This window comes from Giraffa tippelskirchi, chromosome 6 (genome assembly GCF_054371585.1).
Source record: "Giraffa tippelskirchi isolate mGirTip1 chromosome 6, T2T-mGirTip1v1.2.pri, whole genome shotgun sequence".
NCBI classification, from domain to species: domain Eukaryota; kingdom Metazoa; phylum Chordata; class Mammalia; order Artiodactyla; family Giraffidae; genus Giraffa; species Giraffa tippelskirchi.
This window is the reverse complement of record NC_137280.1, coordinates 76,781,210-76,804,796: the sequence shown is the minus strand read 5'-3', so window position 1 is coordinate 76,804,796 and position 23,587 is coordinate 76,781,210. Positions and strand designations below refer to the sequence as shown.

General features: G+C 41.0%; 1 protein-coding gene across 10 annotated transcripts in view; it reads right to left on the bottom strand.

Annotated features, from left to right (window-relative positions):
- The window catches only part of LOC145509220 (uncharacterized), a 169,768-nt gene that overhangs the window by 116,834 nt on the left and 29,347 nt on the right, over nt 1-23,587 (bottom strand). For 9 of the 10 annotated variants that reach the window (XR_014055925.1, XR_014055921.1, XR_014055922.1 and 6 more), the window contains exons 2-3: nt 20,477-20,564; nt 13,670-13,721 (exon numbers count right to left, since the gene is read on the bottom strand). Coding sequence is in view for 1 of the 10 variants with exons in the window: in XM_081497564.1 (XP_081353690.1) it covers nt 13,670-13,721; nt 20,477-20,516 (92 nt within the window). In the remaining 9 variants the exon portion in view is untranslated. Of the gene's footprint in view, nt 1-7,588; nt 11,149-13,669; nt 13,722-20,476; nt 20,565-23,587 lie in introns of those variants that run through there. The other variant, XR_014055924.1, reaches the window with a different exon arrangement.

The following is a 23,587-nucleotide window of genomic DNA, read 5'->3' as shown; positions in this document are numbered from 1 at the left end:
TTATATTCCAGAGCATCTTCTCCTGTTCTTCCATAAGAAATTTACTATGGTATCAGAAAGTTGAGAAATCTGCAAGATGCCATTTAGAACTTTTACAAATGCTTGGATGATACATTTTAAACATTCATTGGAAATAGGAATATTTGTATTCATAAACATGTTGGGACTTTAAAGCCCTGATAACATAGTTTTCACGGTTAATTTAAAATCTCTCGGGACTTCCCTGGTGATCCAGTGGTTAAGAATCTACCTGTCAGCGCAGGGGACATGGGTTGGATCCTTGCTTTGGGAAGATACCACATGCCAATGAGCAACTAAGCCCTTGCACCACAACTACGGAGCCCACAGGCTCTAGAGCCTGCGAGCTACAACTACTGAAGCCTGCACACCCTGAAGCCTGTGCTCTGCAATGAGAAGCCACTGCAATGAGAAGCCCGTGTACCACAAGGAAGAGTCGCCCCCACTCACTACAACTAGAGAAAGACTGAGCACAGTAAGCAAGACCCAGGGCAGCCAAAAAACAAAAAAACCTCTCATTAAAAAAAAAAGAGAGCTTGCTTTTCTCATGGCTTTTGTAGTGTCGTTGTTCAGTTGCTCAGTCATGCCCGACTCTTTGTGACCGCATGGACTACAGCACGCCAGGCTTCCCTGTTCTTTACCATCTCCCAGAGTTTGCTCAAATGTATGTCCATTGAGTCAGGGATGCCATCCAGCTATCTCATCCTCTGTCATCTCCTTCTCCTCCTGCCTTCAATCTTCCCCAGCATCAGGGTCTCTTCCAATGAGCTGGCTCTTCGCATCAGGTAGCCAAAGTATTGGAGCTTCAGCTTCAACATCAGTTCTTCCAATGAATAGTCAAGGTTGATTTCCTTTAGGATTGATTGGTTTGATCTCCTTGTGTCCAAGGGACTCTCAAGAGTCTTCTCCAGCACCACAGATAGAAAGCATTAATTCTTCCATGCTCAGCCTTCTTTATGGTCCAACTCTCACATCCATACTTGACTACTGAAAAAACCATAGCTTTGATTATACGGACTTTTGTCGGCAAAGTGATATCTCTGCTTTTTAATACACTGCCTAGGTTTGTCACAGCTTTTCTTCCTATGAGCAAGTGTCTTTTAATTTCATGGCTGTAGTCACCATCTGCATTGATTTTGGAGCCAACTGGAATTCTCCAGGCAAGAATACTGGAGTGGGTAGCCACTCCCTTCTCCAGGGGATCCTCCCGACCCAGGGATGGAACCCAGGTCTCCTGCATTGCATGCAGATTCTTTACTGCCTGAGCCACCAGGGAAGCCCCCAAGGACTATTGGACATAGGAATTAGTTTATAGAGAGTTTATCACATTTCCTCCCGTGACACTCAAAAGAGAGTACAACAGAGCTATTTACACCACAATGGTTTGGAATTATGTGCGAGAAAGATGTGGGCGATACAAGGCAGGAGTGCATCTAGGAAACATACATGTTAAGGGAGAAGAAAACCACAATTTTTTCCTCTACTGGATTATTCCTTTCAGGCTAAAAGTATGCTGTTGATTCCTCCATAAAAAAAGTCCTTCACTCCTTCCCCCTCCAGCAAGACCTTCTTTCTCTGCTGACCTCCGAGTGTCCTGGCTCCTCCAGAAAGCTACCCATCATCCTCTTCTCCTGCGCCCATCTAGCCAGGCGTCTGTCACTGACTACCTAATGGCGCCTGCCCCTGTAAAGACACTGATTCCTCCTGCTCCTGCGAGTACCACAGCATGTCACGTGGCCTGGTTTACGCCCTTCTTCTGGAAGCCTCTTCCACCTGGTCCACCAGGCTCCCCCATCTGGCCCAGCACCCATCTGTGCAGTCATCTTCCACCCCTTTCCTCCTGCTCACTCTGTTCAGGATGCTCACTGTATCTGCCCCCCTCAGGCTCTGCACTTGCCCCTCTCCCCGGCTGGAATGTTCTACCTCCATAGCCCCTGCTCTATTCCTTCACCTCCTTCAAGTCCCTGCTTACCCACCACTTCTCACAGAATACTGCCTGACAGGCCCACATATACTGCCGTACCTCCTTCAACTCTCTCTTCCCTTTGCCCTGAGTCCCCAAAGGATAGGGCAGGTCTCTTTCCTCACTGAGCACTAACACAGGACACCTTCACTCCCCTCTGAGCCTTAGTTTTCATGTTGTCAGCTGTAACCTCTGGACAACACGATGGCTCATGCTGGGAGAGGGCCACCTGCCCTTTGAGTAAATGCAGAGTGGCCAGGGCTTGGTGGGGGAGGTGGGGAGAAAGCTGGTGGATTATCCAGAGAATGTCAACATTGCTCAGTAAGATAAAATGGCAGACGAAACTGATTAAAGTTTTCAAACTTAGAAAGACACTCCAAGTATCGGGGATCCAGGTGTTTTATTACTGATTTTAATAAACAAACAAACAAAACACCCAGAAGCAAAATAAAATAGAATGAAATAAAATAAAATTCTCATGGGCTTCACATAAGACAACATTCAGAAAGAGCAAGCATGAGTTGGTGCCGTTACCATGGAGAACAGTATGGAGATTCCTCAGAAGAACAGAGCTACCATGAGATCCAGCAATCCCACCCCTGGGCACAGATTCAGAGAAAACTGAAATTCAAAAAGATACATGCAGCCCAATGTGCATCCCAACAGCAGCACTACTTACAACAGTCAAGACACGGAAACAACCTAAATGCCCACAGACAGATGAATGGGTGAAGAAGATGTGGTACATATATATTCAATACAATGGAGTTTTACCATTCTCTACGTCCATCTAGGAACATGGATGGGTGAATCCATACTAAGTGAAGTAAGTCAGATGGAGAAAGACAAATATCATATGATATCACTTATAACTGAAATCTAAAATAAGACACAAATGAACTTTTTGTATGAAACAGAAATAGATTTACATAGAGAACAGACTTGTGGTTGCCAAGAAGGAGGGGGCTGGAGGAGGGATGGAGTGGGAGGTTGGGACTAGTAGACGCAACAATTATATATAGAATGGATAAACAACAAGGTCCTATCGTATAGCACAGAGAACTGTACAGCACTGAGAATATGTATCTCAGGATATGTATTCAATATCCCGAGATAAATCATTATGGAAAAGAATATATATATATATGTATGACTGAGTTACTTTGCTGTACAGCAGAAATTAACACATCATAAATCAGTTCAGTTCAGTTCAGTTCAGTCGCTCAGTCATGTCCGACTCTCTGCGACCCCATGAATTGCAGCACGCCAGGCCTCTCTGTTCATCACCAACTCCCAGAGTCTACCCAAACCCATGTTCATCGAGTCGGTGATGCCATCCAACCATCTCATCCTCTGTCGTCCCCTTCTCCTCCCGCCCCCAATCCTACCCAGCATTAGGGTCTTTTCCAATGAGTCAACCCTTCGCATGAGGTGCCCAAAGTATTGGAGTTTCAGCTTCAACATCAGACCTTCCAATAAACACCCAGGATTGATCTCTTTTAGGATGGATTGATTGGATCTCTTGCAGTCCAAGGGACTCTCAAGAGTCTTCTCCAACACCACAGTTCAAAAGCATCAATTCTTCGGCGCTCAGCTTTCTTCACCGTCCAACTCTCACATCCATACATGACCACTGGAAAAACCAAAGCCTTGACTAGACGGACTTTTGTTGGCAAAGTAATGTCTCTGCTTTTAAACATGCTATCTAGGTTGGCCATAACCTTCCTTCCAAGGAGTAAGCGTCTTTTAATTTCATGGCTGCAGTCACCATCAGCAGTGATTCTGGAGCCCAAAAAAGTAAAGTCTGACACTGTTTCCACTGTTTCCCCATCTATTTCCCATGGAGTGATGGGACCAGATGCCATGATCTTAGTTTTCTGAACGTTGAGTTTTAAGCCAACTTTTTCACTCTACTCCTTCACCTTCATCAAGAGGCTCTTTAGTTCTTCTTCACTTTCTGCCATAAGGGTGGTGTCATCCGCATATCTGAGGTTATTGATATTTCTCCCGGCAATCTTGATTCCAGCTTGTGTTTCTTCCAGCCCAGCGTTTCTCATGATGTACTCTGCATATAAGTTAAATAAGCAGGGTGACAATATACAGCCTTGACGTACTCCTTTTCCTATTTGGAACCAGTCTGTTGTTCCATGTCCAGTTCTAACTGTTGCTTCCTGACCTGCATACAGGCTTCTCAAGAGACAGGTCAGATGGTCTGGTATTCCCATTTCTTTCAGAATTTTCCACAGTTTATTGTGATCCACACTGTCAAAGGCTTTGGCATAGTCAATAAAGCAGAAATAGATGTTTTTCTGGAACTCTCTTGCTTTTTCAATGATCCAGCAGATATTGGCAATTTGATCTCTGGTTCCTCTGCCTTTTCTAAAACCAGCTTGAACATCTGGAAGTTCACGGTTCACGTGTTGCTGAAGCCTGGCTTGGAGAATTTTGAGCATTACTTTACTAGCATGTGAGATGAGTGCAATTGTGCGGTAGTTTGAGCATTCTGTGGCATTGCCTTTCTTTGGGATTGGAACGAAAACTGACCTTTTCCAGTCCTGTGGCCACTGCTGAGTTTTCCAAATTTGCTGGCATATCGAGTGCAGCACTTTCACAGCATCACCTTTGAGGATTTGAAATAGCTCAACTGGAATTCCATTACCTCCACTAGCTTTGTTCGTAGTGATGCTTTCTAAGGCCCACTTGACTTCACATTCCAGGATGTCTGGCTCTAGGTGAGTGATCACACCATCGTGATTATCTATCGTAAAGCTAGAGTAGCAATACTCAAAGCAGACAAAGGACTTTAAAATAAAGACTGTTACAAGAGACAAAGGAGGCACTGTGTAATCATCAAGGGACCAGTCCAAGAAGAAGATATAACAATTGTAACTATATATGCACCCAACTGGAGAAGGAAATGGCCAACCTACTCCAGTGTTCTTGCCTAGAGAATCCCGTGGACAGAGGGGCCTGGTGGGCTGCTGTCTATAGGGTCGCACAGAGTCGGACACGACTGAAGGGATTTAGCATGCATGCATGCATTGGAGAAGGCAATGGCAACCCACTCCAGTATTCTTGCCTGGACAGTCCCATGGATAGAAAAGCCTGGTGGGCTGTCGTCTATGGCGTCGCACAGAGTCAGACATGACCGAAGCAACTTAGCAGCAGCGGCAGCATGCACCCAACAGAGGAGCATCTCAATAAGACAATTGTTAACAAGACAGAAAAAGAGAAATCAACAGTAACACAACAGTGGGGGATTTTAATAGCTCACTTGTATCAACTGACAGATCATCCAGACAGCAAATCAATAAAGAAAGGCAGGCCTTAAACGACACACTAGACCAGATGGACTTAACTGATATATATAATCATTTATCTGAAAGTAGCAGAATACACATTCTTCTCAAGTGCATATGAAACATTCTCACATGCTGGGATTGATCACATTCTCGACCACGAGGTGAATCTCAGTAAACTTAAGACAATTAGAATCATATAAAGCATATTTTGCAATCACAACCCTGAGAGATTAGAAATAAGCTACATGAGCTTCCCTGTAGCTCAGTAGTAAAGAATCCACCTGCCAATACAAGAGACATGGGTTTGATCCCTGGTCTAGGAAAATCCCACATGCCCTGTAGTAAATAAGACTGTGGGCCACAACTATCTGAGCTTGCACTCCAGAGCCCACAAGCAGAAACTACTGAGTCTGCATGCCACAACTACTGAAGCCCACATACCCTAGAGCCTCTGCTCTGCAACAAGAGAAGCCACCACAATGAGAAGCCCATGTATCACGACTAGAGAGTAGCCTCCACTCACCCAACTAGAGAAAAGCTCATGTAGCAATGAAGACCCAGAACAGCCAAAAATAAACAAATAGTAAAAAAAAGAAATAAACTAAAGAACTGCAAAAACTTCAAACATGTGGAGGCTAAACAATATGATAATAAACAACCAATGGCTCACTCAAGAAATCAAAGAGGAAATAAAAAAATACCTAGAGACAAATGAAATTAAACACAAGATCGAAACTCCTTGGGACACAGCAAAAGCAGTTCTAGGAGGGAAGTTTATTGACAATACAATCATATCCCAGGAAACAAGAAAAATCTCAAACATACATCCTAACCTTCCGCCTAAAGCAATCAGAGAAAGAAGAATAAAACACAAAGTTAGTAGAAGGAAAGAAACCATAAATACCAGAGCAGAAACAAATGAAATTGAGACTCAGAAAACAATAGAAAGGATCAATGAAACTAAAAGCTGGTTCTTTATAAAGGTAAACCAAGTTAGTAAACCTTTAGCCAGACTCATCAAGAAAAGGAGAGGGCCTAAATCAATAAAATTAGAAATGCAAAAGGAAAAGTTACAACTGACACCACATAAAGGATCATGAATACTACTACAAGCAACTGTATGCCAATAAAACGGACAATCTGGAAGAAATTAACAAATTCTTAGAAAGACAGAGTCTCCCAAGACGGAACCAGGAAGAAATAGAAAATGTGAACAGACCAATTACAACTACTGAAATTGTATCAGTAATTTAAAAACTCCATCAAATGAAAGTCTAGGACCAGATGACTTCACAAGTGAATTCTGCAAAATATTTAGAGAAGTGTTAACACTTTTGTTTCTGAATATACTCCCCAAAATTGCAGAGGAAGGAACACTTTCAAACTCCGTTTATGAGGTCACAATCACCCTGATATCAAAATCAGAAAAAGATATCACAGAAAAAGAAAATTACAAACCCATATAACTGATGAACAGGGGCTTCCCTGGTGGCTCAGTGGAAAAGAAACCTGAGTGCCAATGCAGGAGACGTGGGTTTGATCCCTGGGTCAGGAAGATCCCCTGGAGAAGGAAATGGCAACCCACTCTGGTATTCTTGCCTGAGAAATCCCATGGACAGAGGATCCTGGTGGGCTACAGTCCATGGGGTCACAAAAGTCATGGGGACATGACTTAGAGACTAAAAAGCAACCACATAACTGATGAACATAGATGCAAAAATTCTCAACAAAATACTAGCACATCAAATCCAGCAATACATTAAAAGGACCATGCACCGTGATCAAGTGAGATTTATCCCAAGGATGTAAGGATTTTTCAATGACTGGTCACCACATCAACAAACTGAAGAAGGAAAACCATATGATCATCTCAATAGAAACAGAAAAAAGCTTTTGACAAAATCAACAACCATTTCTGATGGAAACTATCGGGAAAGTGGACACAGAGGAAACCTACCTGAACATAGTAAAGGCCATATACAACCAACCCACTGCAAACATTACTCTCAATGGTGAAAAACTGAAAGCATTTTCTCTCAGATCAGGAATAAGACAAGGATGTCCACTCTCACCACTATTATTCAACATAGTTTTGGAAGTCCTCACCACAGGAAGTGGAAAAGAAAAGAAGTAAAATTGTCAGTGTTTGCAGATGACATGATACTATACATAGAAAATCCTAAAAATGCCACCAGAAAACTACTAAAGCTCATCAGTGAATTTGATAAAGTCTCAGGGCTTCCCTGGTAGCTCAGATAGTAAAGAATCTATCTGCCTGCAATGCAGGAGACCTGGGTTTGATCCCGGGGTTGGGAAGATCCCCTAGAGAAGAGAATGCCAACCCACTCAAGTATTCTTGCCTGGAAAATCCCATGGACAGAGGATCCTGGTGGGCTACAGTCCATGGGGTCACAAAGCTTGGACAGGACTGAGTGACTAGCACACACACACACACAGGGTACAAAATCAATACACAGAAATCTGTTGCATTTCTATACAGTAACAACCAAAGATCAGAAAGAGAAATTAAGGAAAGAATCTCATTTACCATCACATCAAAAAGAATAAAACACCTCAGAATAAACCTACCTCAGGAGACAAAAGACCTATATTCGGAAAAGCGTAAGACACTGCTGAAAGAAATCAAAGATGACACAAACAGATGGAAAGATATATCCTGCTCTCGGATTGAAAGAATCAATATTGTCAAAATGACTTTACTACCAAGGCAATCTACAGATTCAATGTAATCCCTATCAAATTACCAATGGCATTTTCCACAAAACTATAACAAAAATTAAGGAAACACAAAAGACCCCAAATAGCCAAAGAATCTTGTGAAAAAAGAGCAGAGCTGGAGAAATCAGACTCCCTGGGTTCAGACTATATGACAAAGTTATAGTAACCAAGACAGTACGGGACTGGCATAAAACAGACACGTAACTCCATGAAACAGAATAGCGAGCCCAGGAATAAATCCACATAATTATGGTCAATTAGTCTCCACTACTCTTGCCTGGGAAACCCCATGGACGGAGGAGCCTGGTAGGCTGCAGCCCATGGGGTCGCGGAGAGTTGGATACAACTGAGCGACTTCACTTTCACTTTTCACTTTCATGCACTGGAGGAGGAAATGGCAACCCACTCCAGTGTTCTTGCCTGGAGAATCCCAGGGATGGAGGAGCCTGGTGGGCTGCCATCTATGGGGTCGCACAGAGTCAGACATGACTGAAGCGACTTAGCAGCAGCAGCAGCAGCAGTCTACAACAAAGGAGGCAAGAATACACGATGGAGAAAAGACGGTCTCTTTAGTAAGTGATATTGGGAAAACTGGACAGCTATATGCAAAAGAACAAAATCACAACATTCTCCTACACCATATAAAAAAATGAACTCAAAATCAATTAAAGGCCTAAATGTAATACCAGAAACCATAAGACTTCTAGAGGGAAACATAGGCAGTACACTTTCACATAAATTGTAGCAATGCATTTTTGGATCAGTCTCCTAAAGCAAAGGAAAACAAAGCAAAAATAAAGAAATGGGACCTAATTAAATTTAAACTCACAGCAAAGGAAACCATAAACAAAATGAAAAGACAACTTACAGAACTAAAGAAAATATTTGCAAAGGGTGTGACTGACAAGGGATTAATCTCCAAAACATACAAAGAACTATGCAGCTGAATATCAAAAAACAAAACAAATCACCCAGTCAAAGAATAGGCAGATCTAAATAGATGTTTCTCCAAAGACACCATATAGATGGCCAAAAGGCACATGAAAATATGCCCCACATCATTAATTATTAGAGAAATACAAATCAAAACTATAATGAGGTATCACTTCACACCAGTCAGAATGGTGTACAAATAACAAATGCTGGAGAGAATGTGGAGAAAAGGAAACCCTCCTACAATGTTGGTGGGAATGTAAATCGGTACAGCCACCAGGGAAAACAATATGGGCATTCCCTAACAAACTAAAAATAGAGCTACTATAATATCCTCCAATTCACTCCTGGGCATATATCCAGAGAAAACTATTATTTGAAAACATATATGTACTCCAATGTCATTGCAGCCCTGTTTACAATAGCCAAAACAAGGAAGCAACCTAATTGTCTGAATGGATAAGGGAGATGCGGTATATACATAAATACATAAAATGTATACATATATACATAAAATGGAATAGTACTCAAACATGAAAAATAATGAACTAATGCCTTTTGGAGCAACAGAGATATACCTAGAGATTATCATACTAAGTTACATAAGACAGAAAAATATATGATATTGCTTATATATGGAATCTAATAAAAATGATACAAATGGACTTATATACAAAACAGAAATAGAGTCACAGATAGAGAAAACAAGCTTATGGTTACCAAAGGAGAAAGCTGTGGAGAGTCAGAAATTAGGAGTTTGGGATTAACATATACACACCACTATGTAGAAAAAAATAACCGATCTACTGTATAGGACAGGGAACTATACTCAACATTTTATAATAGGAAAAAGAATCTGAAAAAAGACATACTTGTATGTATAAACGATTCACTTTGCTATACACCTGAAACTAACACAACTTTGTAAATCAACTATACTTTAATTAAAAAAGAGTAAAAAAATAAAAGAAAATCATCTGTTTTTATATTTCAAAATCATTGTCACCATAAAGTATGGTTTTTACCCATGGAGTAAAAAAAAGAAATTCTAAGATAATTTTTAAGCTAGCCATAATTTATAAATAAGGACCACTGAATGTGAGCAGTTGGTTTTATAACTCTCATTGTCATTATTTTTAAATATAGATATAAAGGAATGGCCACTTATTAGACAAATCTAGAATTGCTGCATTCTCTACCTGTGAGTTGATACAGACACTGAGTAATCATATTTGGTCTGGTGATATTTTGCCATAATTGAAGAAAGCTGTGGATGGTAATTAAGAAGAAATAAGACAGAGGCTGAAGTAAACACATTCAGTTGGGTTGCACCTAATGGAACAGAATTCTGGTGAAGCCCTGTAAGACAAAGTGACCCCTCAGCTCGCCACTGAAGTCATCTGAAGATGAGAACATGCTTATCCAACGTGTATTTGGACTTTGGGTGTGTGGTTCAAGACTCATCTGCTCAGTTGTCTTACTTTCTGGGAGAACTGAAGAGTTCGGTCAAACAATTTATCTAAAAGTTACATAATTTTGTACATACAAAATAGGAACTTGAAGTCCCACTTCTCAGAATAATAGCAAAATTGTAAGACTAAAAAGACAAAATTAGCACATAATACTATTATGGTAAGAAATGGAATATAAAAATGATTTGATTTGCTTTAAAAGCTTACTAACCATTTCTTAGTTAGAAATACTAACTATTTGACTACTTTCATTTAGTTAGGGAATCATAAAATGACCTGAAAAAAGAATATTCCACCACAGAAAAGAATCCTAACTAATTTCTTGAGGAGAGTTCACTATCCATTTTAAAATGAATAAGAGTCAAGGCTTTTTATTTTCTAAGTAGTCAAATACAAACACAAATGAATAAAATTCCCTTCAAAGCTAGCTGCGGAGAAAGCAATGGCACCCCACCCCAGTACTCTTGCCTGGAAAATCCCATGGACGGAGGAGCCTGGTAGGCTGCAGTCCATGGGGTCATTAGGAGTCGGACACGACTGAGCAACTTCACTTTCCCTTTTCACTTTCATGCACTGGAGAAGGAAATGGCAACCCACTCCAGTGTTCTTGCCTGGAGAATCCCAGGGACGGTGGAGCCTGGTGGGCTGCCATCTAAGGGGTCGCACAGAGTCGGACACGACTGAAGCAACGTAGCAGCAGCAACAGCAGCAGCAAAGCTAGCTGAAAACAAGTTTGGGAAGTTTACAACACATTTTCATGTGAATATGCTTTTCTAGAAAAATCTCTTACTGTTCACACTTGAAAAACTTATGCATACTGCAAACAGCAAGGTATTCTATCCCTACAACCCTGGATGGTGGAGCAAGCTGGTCTAGGCACATGGTGTGCTTTCCCAGGTGCCATTCAAGATGGACCGTCAGGGCCCTGGCACCTCACTGGCCGCCTTCCTTCATAGCAACCTTGGTGGGAATGCGCAACAACACGTGGCCTCAAAACCTTTGGGGACCTTCTCTTTTGGTGTAGGAAAGATGCCCAGGACATTTATAGCCCAACTCAGCTATCACAGTCTGCAAATGACTCTCAACTTGTTGTAGAAATTACACCACATACATCTCCCACCAATTTGTCACTTGGTCTCTGGTGAGGTGCAAAGTAAAACTAAATGACTTACTGTAAGAACACCACTGCCCCAATACAGAGTCAACTGCAGAGGACAATGAGGAAGGCCAGCTCTGCTGTGATGAAAGACTAAAATCATGATGGAGGGATAACCGTTTATAAAATGAAGTCAGGCAGCCACAGTTGTGAGCAAATTCCTTAAAATCAATCTCTCTCTCTCTCTGGGGAACTGTGGAAAATTCTTAAAGAGATGGAAATACCAGACCACCTGACCTGCCTCCTGAAAAATCTGTATGCGGGTCAAGAAGCAACAGTTAGAACTGGACATGGAACAACAGACTGGTTCCAAATTGGGAAAGGAGTATGTCAAGGTTGTATACTGTCACCCTGCTTACTTGACTTATATGCAGAGTACATCATGTGAAATGCCGGGCTGGATGAAACACAAGCTGGAATCAAGACTGCCAGGAGAAACATCAATAACCTGAGAAATGCAGATGACACCACCCTTATGGCAGAAAGCAAAGAGGAACTGAAGAGCCTCTTGATGAAAGTGAAAGAGGAGGATGAAAAAGATGGCTTAAAACTCAACATTCAAAAAATGAAGATTATGGCATCCAGTCCCATCACTTCGTGGCAAATAGATGGGGAAACAGTGGAAACAGTGACAAACTTTCTTTTTTGGGGCTCCAAAATCACTGCAGATGGTGACTGCAGCCATGATATTAAAAGACACTTGCTCCTTGGAAGAAAAGCTCTGACAAACCTAGACAGCACATTAAAAGGCAGAAACATTACTTTGTCAACAAAGGTCCAATGGCACCCCACTCCAGTGCTCTTGCCTGGAAAATCCCATGGACGGAAGGAGCCTGGTGGGCTGCAGTCCATGGGGTCGCTAAGAGTCGGACATGACTGAGCAACTTCACTTTCAATTTTCACTTTCATGCATTGGAGAAGGAAATGGCAACCCACTCCAGTGTTCTTGCCTGGAGAATCCCAGGGACGGGAAAGCCTGGTGAGCTGCCGTCTCTGGGGTCGCACAGAGTCAGACACGACTGAAGCGACTTTGCAGCAGCAGCAGCAGTCAAAGCTATGGTTTTTCCAGTGGTCATGTATGGATGTGAGAGTTGAACTATAAAGAAAGCTGAGCACCAAAGAATTGATGCTTTTGAACTGCGGTGTTGGAGAAGACTCTTGAGAGTCCCTTGGACTGCGAGGAGATCCAACTTGTCCACACTGAAGGAAATCAGTTTTGAATATTCATTGGAAGAACTGATGCTTCCAATACTTTGGCCACCTGATGCTTAGAACTGACTCTTTGGAAAAGACCCTGAAGCTGGGAAAGATTGAAGGCGGGAGGAGAAGAGGAGGACAGAGGATGAGACGGTTGGATGGCATCACCAACTCGATGGACATGAGTTTAAGTAAACTCCGGGAGTTGGTGATGGACAGGGAGGCCTGGCATGCTGCAGTCCATGGGGTCGCAAAGAGTCAGACATGACTGAGCGACTGAATTGAACTGATGATGGTAAACCTCTACTGTGAAAGTAAAGGTCATGCAAGAGGAACTCAGGGGGCCCACTTGAACTCTGCTTTTGCACATGGAAACTCATGTCCTGTAACCAAACCCTTCACACTTTTTCTTTTTTTTTTTAAATTAATTTATTTATTTCAGTTGGAGGCTAATTACTTTACAATATTGTAGTGGTTTTTGCCATACATTGACATGAATCAGCCATGGGTTTACATGTGTTCCCCATCCAGAGCTCCCCTCCCACCTCCCTCCCCATCCCATCCCTCTGGGTCATCCCATTGCACGTTTTCTTGAAATAGTTTCCTACTGTCTTCCTTTCTGGTGTATTTCCACAGCCCTAAAACCTATTCTAAAGAGAAGGTGCTAATAAGCTATCTAGTCATAATAATTTGATATAACAGGTTTATATATCATCCAGAATTATAAAAATAAAAGTCAGAAATCCAATGTATAATTAAAGTACACTGTTAGTTTCTTTTATGCTTGAAAATAAAAACTGAGCTAATGATTGACTCCTTGAGATGAAGCACATTAAGTGCTTTATAAACCTACTCTGAGAACAAATATCAAAAGAAAGTAATTTCTCACCACTTATGAGTCTCTGTCAGTGAGTTCTCCTCTGCTTCTTGGTCAATTTTAGCTAAAAATGCAAGAAAAGAAATAGATGAGATATGATAAATGGTTATAACCATCTCAAACAAAATAGATCAAATAATATGAAATATATTTCAATACATTAACGCTAATGCACTCCACCAAAAGTTTATTTTTTAAAAATTTTATTGGAACATAATTATAGAGTTTTATTTTAAATCTATGAATAGATATGACTGAATAGGTTATATTTAATTTTCATTAAGTTAATGCTACTTTCTAAGTAATTTCTTTAAATTAGTCACATTAACCTGAGAAAATAAAATACCAGATAACTTGATATTCACGTCAAAATTTGTCTGTCAAGGATTTAAATGCCAATAATTAGTTGAAAACAATTCTCTCAAGCAAAGGTTCGAAAACCAAGTAAAAACCTAAATAGAAATGGTATGTAAGGATCTTTACCAGTGCTCTCCACATCAGATCACAATTGAGTAGATCCAGAGCTGACTTCTATGCAGACATAAGATAAAATCCTAATACTTTCTCCTAACTTCAGGTGATGACATGACAGTGCACCCACAGATTTGCTACTAGATTTGTCTAGCAATAAAGAATGGTAGCTGGACACAAACCCAAAGATAAAATTTGGGAAAGAGATTACATCACTATTTTAAAATTGTTTAAAATAACACAGAAACTCCCATCACATAAAGTATGTATGGCAATGACTTTCACTGGCCAGTAAGCATTCTAGGAATTTATGTATTACTTTATATACATACACACATATTTGGCACAAACGTTTAAAAAATACTCCCACTTCTTACAATGCTTTTAATAATATTTTTAGCCTATTCCCCTAGATCTCAAAATGTAGTTGTGACCCACTAAATTCATTTCATTCTTCACTAATTATCTGTGACACACAGTTTGAAAATCACTGAGCTGCTGGACAAAAAATGAAAAAAAATCAAAGAAAAAAACCACCCTGGAGCTAGTTAAAGAAGTTGTCTTTTCATAATCATTTCCTTTGGGGGCACACTTGCAGCCATTTGGAAAAATTAAAAGACAGAAAGGAGCAGGGCAAAATGATTATAAATATTGGAACTGGGCGTGAAATCAAACCTGTGGCCACTTGGGAAATGTCAGTGACTGCATCACGACTTAAACAGTTGCCAGCTTGGGCTGCTGTTACACAACCTCAAGACTGTTTGTTTGAAGGACTACAAAGCCACCATGGAGTGTTATGCAGGCCCTCTGCAGGACTGCCTGAATTTAACAGCAATCCTGGGAGATGGTAGCAGAGGCATGTTTCCCCTCTCCCTTCTGGTTTTTTAGAATGCTTCCATAAACCTACAGGTCAATCATTAGCCATATTAAGAAACAGGATAGATGTTCCATGACTTCACTTTGAAAAGTCTCCAATGTTAACCTATTTACTTACAAAATCTGCTTTGGGCTGCTGTATGAAAATGGTTTGTTTCCAGAAGTAATTCTAGAACCACAGAAAAGTTTAAGAGAAAACAACAAAGCAACACAACGCATAATACTTTCAGGAAGGACATTCTTCCAACTGCCCTTGCATCATTTTTTTCTTTTGTAAAATATAGAATTTAAGACTGAGAAAGGAAGAAAGTTTTTGGACTATTCTAGATGCACCGAGTAAATGATTTATGAAATTTAAAACACCCTAGAATGAGAGTCCAGTGATGTTGTGTATTCTATTCTGATTCTGCCTCTGAAATTAGCTTTGTAATCTTAGGCTTCCCTGGTGGCTCAGACGGTAAAGAGCCTCCTTGCAATGCAGGAGAAAGAAAGCGAAAGTCGCTCAGTCGTGTCTGACTCTCTGCAACCCCATGGACTATACGGTCCATGGGATTCTCCAGTCAGAATACTGGAGTGAGTAGCCGTTCCCTTCTCTAGGGGATCTTCCCAACCCAGGGCTCGAACACAGATCTCCCACACTGCAGGTGGATTCTTTACCTGCTGAGCCCCCAGGAAAGCCCTGGGTTCAAGCCCTGGGTTGGGAAGATCCCCTGGAGAAGGAGATGGCAACCCACTCCAGTATTCTTGCCTGGAAAATCCCAGGGACAGAGGAGCCTGGTGGGCTATAGTCCATAGGGTCACAAAGAGTCTAACATGACTGAAGTGACTTAGCATGCACATATGAGATGTTAACTTAGTGACAAATGCTGGATGTGTTTCTTTAGTTTGTGAGGATGAAACCAACCAAACTAAAATAAAATGTTACTAAGGTAGTAAAAATTAAGGTATTTTTTTAGGTAACTCAGCCATTCATTTAGGGAGCACTCAAATTAATTACAAGCAGTGACCAAAATCTTAGACCAGCTGTGCTTTTTATTAGGTTGCTGCTGCTGCTGCTGCTAAGTCGCTTCAGTTGTGTCCAACTCTGTGCGACCCCCATAGACGGCAGCCCACCAGGCTCCTCTGTCCCTGGGATTCTCCAAGCAAGAATAATGGAGCGGGTTGCTATTTCCTTCTCCAATGCATGCACGCATGCTAAGTCGCTTCAGTTGTGTCCGACTCTGTGAGACCCTATGGACAGCAGCCCACCAGGCTCCTCTGTCCACACGATTCTCTAGGCAAGAATACTCGAGTGGATAATTGCAGTTTCAGGCCATGACTTTTAAATGATTATAACTAGGCTCAAATACATCTTTATTAATCAAAATAGGAACCATTACAATCAACACATTTTTGCCAACGAGAAATAAGTTTGTTTATTCCTAAGGCATAAAAATCTGTGCTTTGGGATTTGATGAACTCTTGGAAAGCATTTTCTGAATCCTGCTGGTTGTGGAAGCATATTCCCTGCAAAAAGTTGTCAAGATGCTTGAAGAAGTGAAAGTTGGTTGGCGAGATGTCAGGTGAATACGGCAGGTGAGGCAAAACTTGATAGCTCAATTTATTCAACTTTTCAGGCATTGGCTGCACAACATGTGGTCAGGAATTGTCATGGAGAAGAATTAGGCCCTTTCTGTGGACCAATGCCAGCTGTGGGCATTGCAGTTTTCAGAGCATCTCATCGAATTGCTGAGCATACTTCTCAGATGTAATGGTCTTGCCAGGATTCAAAAAGCTGTAGTGGATCAGACTGGCTCTGTTCAGTTCAGTCGCTCAGTTGTGTCCGACTCTTTGCGACCCCATGGACTGCAGCACGCCAGGCCTCCCTGTCCATCACCAACTCCTGGAGTTTACTCAAACTCATGTCCATCGAGTCGGTGATGCCATCCAACCACCTCCTCCTCTGTCCTCCCCTTCTCTTCTCGCCTTCAATCTTTCCCAGCATCAGGGTCTTTTCCAATGAGTCATGTCCATCTCTTTGCAACTCTGTGGACTGCAGCATGCCAGGCTCTTCTGTCTTTCACTATCTCCTGGAGTTTGCTCACATTCGTGTCCATTGAGTTGCTGATGCTAGCTAACTGATTTATCCTCTGCCACCCCCTTCTCCTCATGCCCTCAATCTCTCCCAGCATCAGGGTCTTCTCCAATGAGTTGGCTCTTCATATCAGGTGGCCAAAGCACTGGAGCTTCAGTTGCAGCAACAGTCCTTCCAATGAATATTCAGGACTGATTTCCTTTAGGATTGACTGGTTTGATCTCTTTGCAGTCCAAAGGACTCTCAAAAGTCTTCTCCAGCACCACAATTCAAAAGCATCAATTCTTTGACACTCAGCCTTCTTAATGGTCCAAATATCACATTGGTACATGGCCACTGGAAAATCCATAGCTTGGACTATACGGACCTTTGTCGGCAAATGATGTCTTTCTTTTTTAATATGCTGTCTAGGTTTGTCATAACTTTCCTTCCAAGAAGCAAGCGTCTTTTAAATTTCATGGCTGCAGTCACTGTTGGCAGTGATCTTTCATTATTAGTATATAGGAATGCAAGAGATTTCTGTGTATTAATTTTGTAACTTGCAACTTTATCAAATTCATTGATGAGCTCTGGTTTTCTGGAAGCATCATTAGGATTTTCTATGTATAGTATCATGTCTTGGAGCCTACGAAAATAAAATCTGTCACTGTTTCCATTTTTTCCTCTTCTATCTGCCATGAAGTGATGGTACCAGATGTCATGATCCTGGTTTTCTGAATGTTGAGTTTCAAGCCAGCTTTTTCACTTTCCTCTTTCCCCTTCATCAAGAGGCTCTTTAGTTCCTCTTCACTTTCTGCCATTTGAGTGGTATCGTACTACGTATCTGAGGCTCTGTCCTTTACCATCTCCTGGAGCTCAAACTCAAGTCCATCAAGTCAGTGATGCCACTGAGTGCCTCATGAGCTGACCACAAATCAAAAAAATTGTCATTTTGAAGTGTCATTTTCTCTTATTCTACACAACAAAAATGAACTATTTCTTGATCAGATTGTGACATGTGATGAAATGTGGATTTTATATGACAACTGGCGACGACCAGCTCAGTGGCTGGACCAAGAAGAAATTTCAAAGCACTTCCAAAAGTCAAACATGCACCAAAAAAGGGTCATGGTCACTGTTTGGTGGTCTGCTACCAGTCTGACCCACTACAGCTTTCTGAATCCCAGCAAAATCATTACATCTGAGAAGTATGCTCAGCAAATTGATGAGCTGCACTGAAAACTGCAAGGCCTGCAGCCAGCATTAATCAACAGAAAGGGCCCAGTTCTTCTCTATGACAACGCCCGACTGCACGTCACACAACCAATGCTTCAAAAGTTGAACGAATTGGGCTATGAAGTTTTGCCTCATCTGCCATATTCACCTGACCTCTTGCCAACTGATTACCACTTCTTCAAGCATGTCAACAACTTTTTGCAGGGAAAACACTTCCACAACGAGCAGGAAGCAGAAAATGCTTTCCAACAGTTCATTGAATCCTGAAGCACAGATTTTTACACTACAGGAATAAACAAACTTATTTCTCACTGGCCAAAATGTGTTGTTGTAATGGTTCCTATTTTGATTAACAAAGATGTGTTTGAGCCTAGTTATAATGATTTAAAATTCATGGTCCCAAACTACAACTATATTTGCACCAACCTAATACTTCCTGGCATCTGCCTTTGCATCCTGTTCCATGACAATGGCCCCCAGTGCTTCAGCTTGAGAAACTCTCCTCACCATCAAAGCAGTTTAATAAAAATTTAAATTGTGGTGGAGCTACTCATCTAGTGACAGGGCATGCCAAGCTTGTGCTATTTATGAGTTACTCCACACATTATTTTAAGCCGACCAAATAGAATCCATATACATAAAGTGGTAAGCTGGAAAGCCAAGTAAATTTTTTCACAGTGTATAAACTGTATTTTGTTAACAGGTAAACTGGCATTCCATCAGAAAATTTAATCTGCTTTAAATCTACTCTAAGGCTCAGAACAGCTCAAGGGACATTTGAATATAACTTTAACTCCTTTATTCACCTTTGGGCAGTATCTTTCAACACAATGTGATAGAATGATATGGATAGGGATATTTGTCTAAAGCAAAATAGAGTCGAGTATTAAAACACTGACACAAAAACCATTTTAAAAATGGTAAAAGTCATCCTAATTCCAAACACAGAGAATATTTTATAAGTCTGGCTAAAGATGTAAATTAAAACAGCACCATTAAAGAAATAACAAAAGGTCACCATATCACTGATTCCATGGGCCTGGATAACCAACAATATATAAGTGGCCAAGAGTAATTTGAAACTATCTTTGATGGTTACTAGAAAAAAAAAACATGGGTAGAGAAGCCTAGGGGTTACATTCTAGTCATCCAAGGAATTGAAAAAAGAGGGACCACTTGTCCACACTAAAAGGTTATACATACTAAAGCTGCTTTAGTGATTCCTTCAGCGTCTCATAGCCTATCAGAACCAGAGGAGGAAGAGAACACACTCCATCACCCCCTCTTTGCTTTACAGACATCTGAGACAAATGGTCATGTAGTCTCTTGAACAGCTCTGAGCTTTCGTTTAATCACTATATATGGCAATCCAGTCTACTCTTTGACATCTCCAATCATAAGATCATTTTAAAAACAACAATCTAAAGAAGCTTTCCTGTAACTCCTACACTGGTTTTAGCTGATCTATTAGAAAGTCTTAGGTTTACTTCCTCTTTGCTGTGTTAGCTCAGCAAACATCTGAGACTCACCCTCAGAGATTTTCCTCTCCTGTGGACCATCCTCCCCAGGTACTGTCAGGGACTGAGACACAGCCCATACCTGGGTCTCAGGAGTGTTCACCAGTCCTTTTTTGGACATGGCATGGAGCAGCCAATCAGGTACAGAGCACGGTGGGACTAGCATTTCTTATGAATCAAAAGTTAAGTATTTACTAATGCAGAATAAACATGTCACATGAGAATTAGGCTCTTAAGAAGATACAGAAATAACACAAGAGTCAAATTACCCATAACCCTTTCAGAAACAATCATGGCAGAAAGTTTGGTAGCACTCACAGGAAACATACTAATCTCAATATATACAGAAAATCTAAGTATGAAATAATTTTTCGACTTCAGCCCAAATTTGAATATTCAAAAGCTGAAATTTTATTTCTCACTTGGTGAAGTTTTAGTCACTAAGTCGCATCTGACTCTTGTGACCCCCTGGACTGTAGCTCACCAGGCTCCTTTGTCCATGGGATTTCCCAGGCAAGAATACTGGAGTGGGTTGTCATTTCCTTCTCCAGGGGGTCTTCCCAACCCAGGGATAGAACTCTTGTTTCCTACACTGCGGACTGTCTCCTGCATTGCAGGTGGATTCTTTACCTGCTGAGCCAGAGGGGAAGCCCATTTTTCACTTACCATGCTGTATATCTTTCATATCTAAGTGAAGGCGAGACATCAATATTTCAACTGCTCAAGACCTCGTGTGGCTTAGTAACTTGACAACCTGCTCAAGAAAGAAAGGAAAAGGAAGAACTGTTACTTGAACTCAGTGATATGCCTAATATCATGTAATTTTTATCCTAAATGAGAAACAAATAACTTAGAACTGTTCAAGGATCAGAATTGATGTGAAAGAGCTCTTGGATTTTGCATTTCCTGTCTTCAAAATCCCCGTCTTCACCCCACTCTTCATCACCCGCAGCACTGTTCTTCTCACCAGCCTTCTAAGGGCCTGATTTACCAACACTGAAATTTCTAACCACCTAGAAAATTAGACTGGCCTCTGTAAAATAACACTTATACATCTGATCATTTGCAGACTGAGATTTTAAAAGTGTTCTTTGATTTTAAACGCAGAACCTTGAAACATTGGCCAACAGTAAAGGGAAAAATAAAAGTATTCAGAGAATCTATTAGATCAGGTTACTTTGACCACAAAATAGAACATGTGCTTTAATGCAGTTTTCTTTGTTTTTGTTTTTTTTTTTTTGAGAAAGCTCACTATTTTACTGGCCGTTGCTCTCATTCTGCATTTGGCCCACATTTTGTGAGGAACTTTCCAACTAATTAACAATGATACAATCATCAAATCCAATGGGTTGTGCTAGCTCAATCTCAGATCTTTCCAGAGAGTCCAGAAGAATTAGCCCACAGAAATCCGGTAAGTTTCCTAACACAGATGTGGGCATGTTTAAATTATGTTTTCCAGACAATAACACGCCACTGACAAATCCTACTTATGACATGATTACGCCAGATACCAGTCATGTGTAGGGCAGCAACCTCTATTTACTCTCAGGATTCCATGATAAATTTGCTTGGAAAAACACTGGAGTAAAAGAAAAATGTTTATGGTCAAATTCCAGAAGTGACAGCTGCCCTAAGTTGATCAATTAGGAAACTAATAAGATAATCCTGGCCAACTGTCACACAAATTACAGCATAATACTCTTAACAGGAATAATAGCATTCTTGGTTCCTATCAGGGATATGGGTAGAGAATAAAACAAACCCTTTCAGAAATTGTTCACTCGCTAAGTCATGTCCAACTCTGCGACACCATGGGCTGCAGCAGAGCAGGCTTCCCTGTCCTTCACTATCTCCTGGAGTTTGCTCAAACTCATGTCCATTGAGTCGGTGATGCCATCCAACCATCTCATCCTCTGTTGCCTCCTCCTGCTCGTGTCTTCACTCTTTCCCAGAATCAGGGTCTTTTCTAATGACTCAGCTTTTCCCATCAGGCGGCCAAAGTATTGGAGCTCCAGCTTCAGCATCAGGCATCAGTTCTTCCAGGGAATATTCAGGGTTGATTTCCTTTAGGATTGACTGGTTTGATCTCCTTGCTGTCCAAGGGACTCTCAAGAGTCTTCTCCAGCACCACAATTAAAAAACATCAAATTCTTCAGCGCTCAGCCTTCTTTATGGTCCAGCTCTCACATCTATACGTGACTACTGGAAAAACCATTGCTTTGACTATACACAGACCTTTGTCAGCAAAGTTATATCTCTGCTTTTTAATATGCTGTCAAGGTTTGTCATAGCTTTTCTTCCAAGCAGCAAGTGACTTTCAATTTCATAGCTGCAGTCACCATCTGCAGTGATTATGGAGCCCAAGAAAATAAAATCTGCCACTATTTCCACATTTTCCCCTTCTTTTTGCCATGAAGTGATGGGACTGGATGCCATGGTCTTAGTGTTTTGAATGTTGAGTTTTAAGCCAGCTTTATCACTCTCCTCTTTCACCTTCATCAAGAGGTTCTTCAGTTCCTCTTCTCTTTCTGACATTAGGGTAGTATCATCTGTATATCTGAGGTTGTTGATATCTCTCCCAGCAATCTTGATTCCAGCTTGTGCTTCATCCAGCCAGGTATTTTGCATGATGTACACTGCATAGAAGTTAAATAAACAGGGTTACAATATACAGCCTTGACGTACTCCTTTCCCAACTTTGAACCAGTCTGTTGTTCCATGTCCAGTTCAAACTGTTGCTTCTTCATCTGCATACAAGTTTCTCAGGAGGCAGGTAAAGTGGTCTGGTGTTCCCATCTCTTTAAGAATTTTCCACAATTTGTTGTGATCCACACAGTCAAAGGCTTTAGCATGGTCAACGAAGCAGAAGTAGATGTTTTTCTGGAATTCTCTTGCTTTTTCTGTGATCCAACAGATGTTGGCAATTTGACCTCTAGTTCCTCTGCCTTTTCTAAATTAAGCTTGAACATTTGGAAGTTTTCGGTTCATGTACTATTTTGGCCTAGCTTGAAGGATTTTGAGCATTCCCTTGTTAGCATGTGAGATGAGTGCAACTGTATGGAAATTTGAACATTCTTTGGCCTTACCCTTCTTTGAGATTGGAATGAAAACTGACCTTTTCCAGTCCTACGACTACTGCAGAGTCTTCCAAATTTGCTGGCTCATTTGAGTGCAGTGCTATCGTAGCTTCATCTTTCAGGATTTGAAATAGCTCAGCTGGAATTCTGTCACCTCCATTAGCTTTGTCCATAGTAAGGCTTCCTATGACCCACTCGACTTCATACTTCAGGATGTCTGGCTTTAGGCAAGTGACCACACCATCATGGTTATCCAGTTCTTCAGTGTATTCCTGCCACCTGTAGAGTTTTGTGGTTAAGAAGAGGTGGCAAGAATACACTGAAGAACTGACAAAGGTCTGTGTATAGTCAAAGCAATGGTTTTTCCAGTAGTCATGTATGGATGTGAGAGCTGGACCATAAAGAAGGCTGAGCGCTGAAGAATTTGATGCTTTTTAATTGTGATGATGGAGAAGACTCTTGAGAGTAACTGTTCACAGTTATTTCTGCAAGCTTCCTGAGGAAAGGGACATTAATACCCTACGAGAGGCACCGCCTCATAACAGAAAAGCCATAGAAATTGATTCTCAGTTTGCTCTTTAAACATTTTATTCAACTTAGAACTTGAATTTAAATCCATTCACCTAAACTATTTTTTTAATCAATAACCATATCCTCTTAAGAGATGAAAAAATAGAAACTTAATATCAGAAAAGCAGAA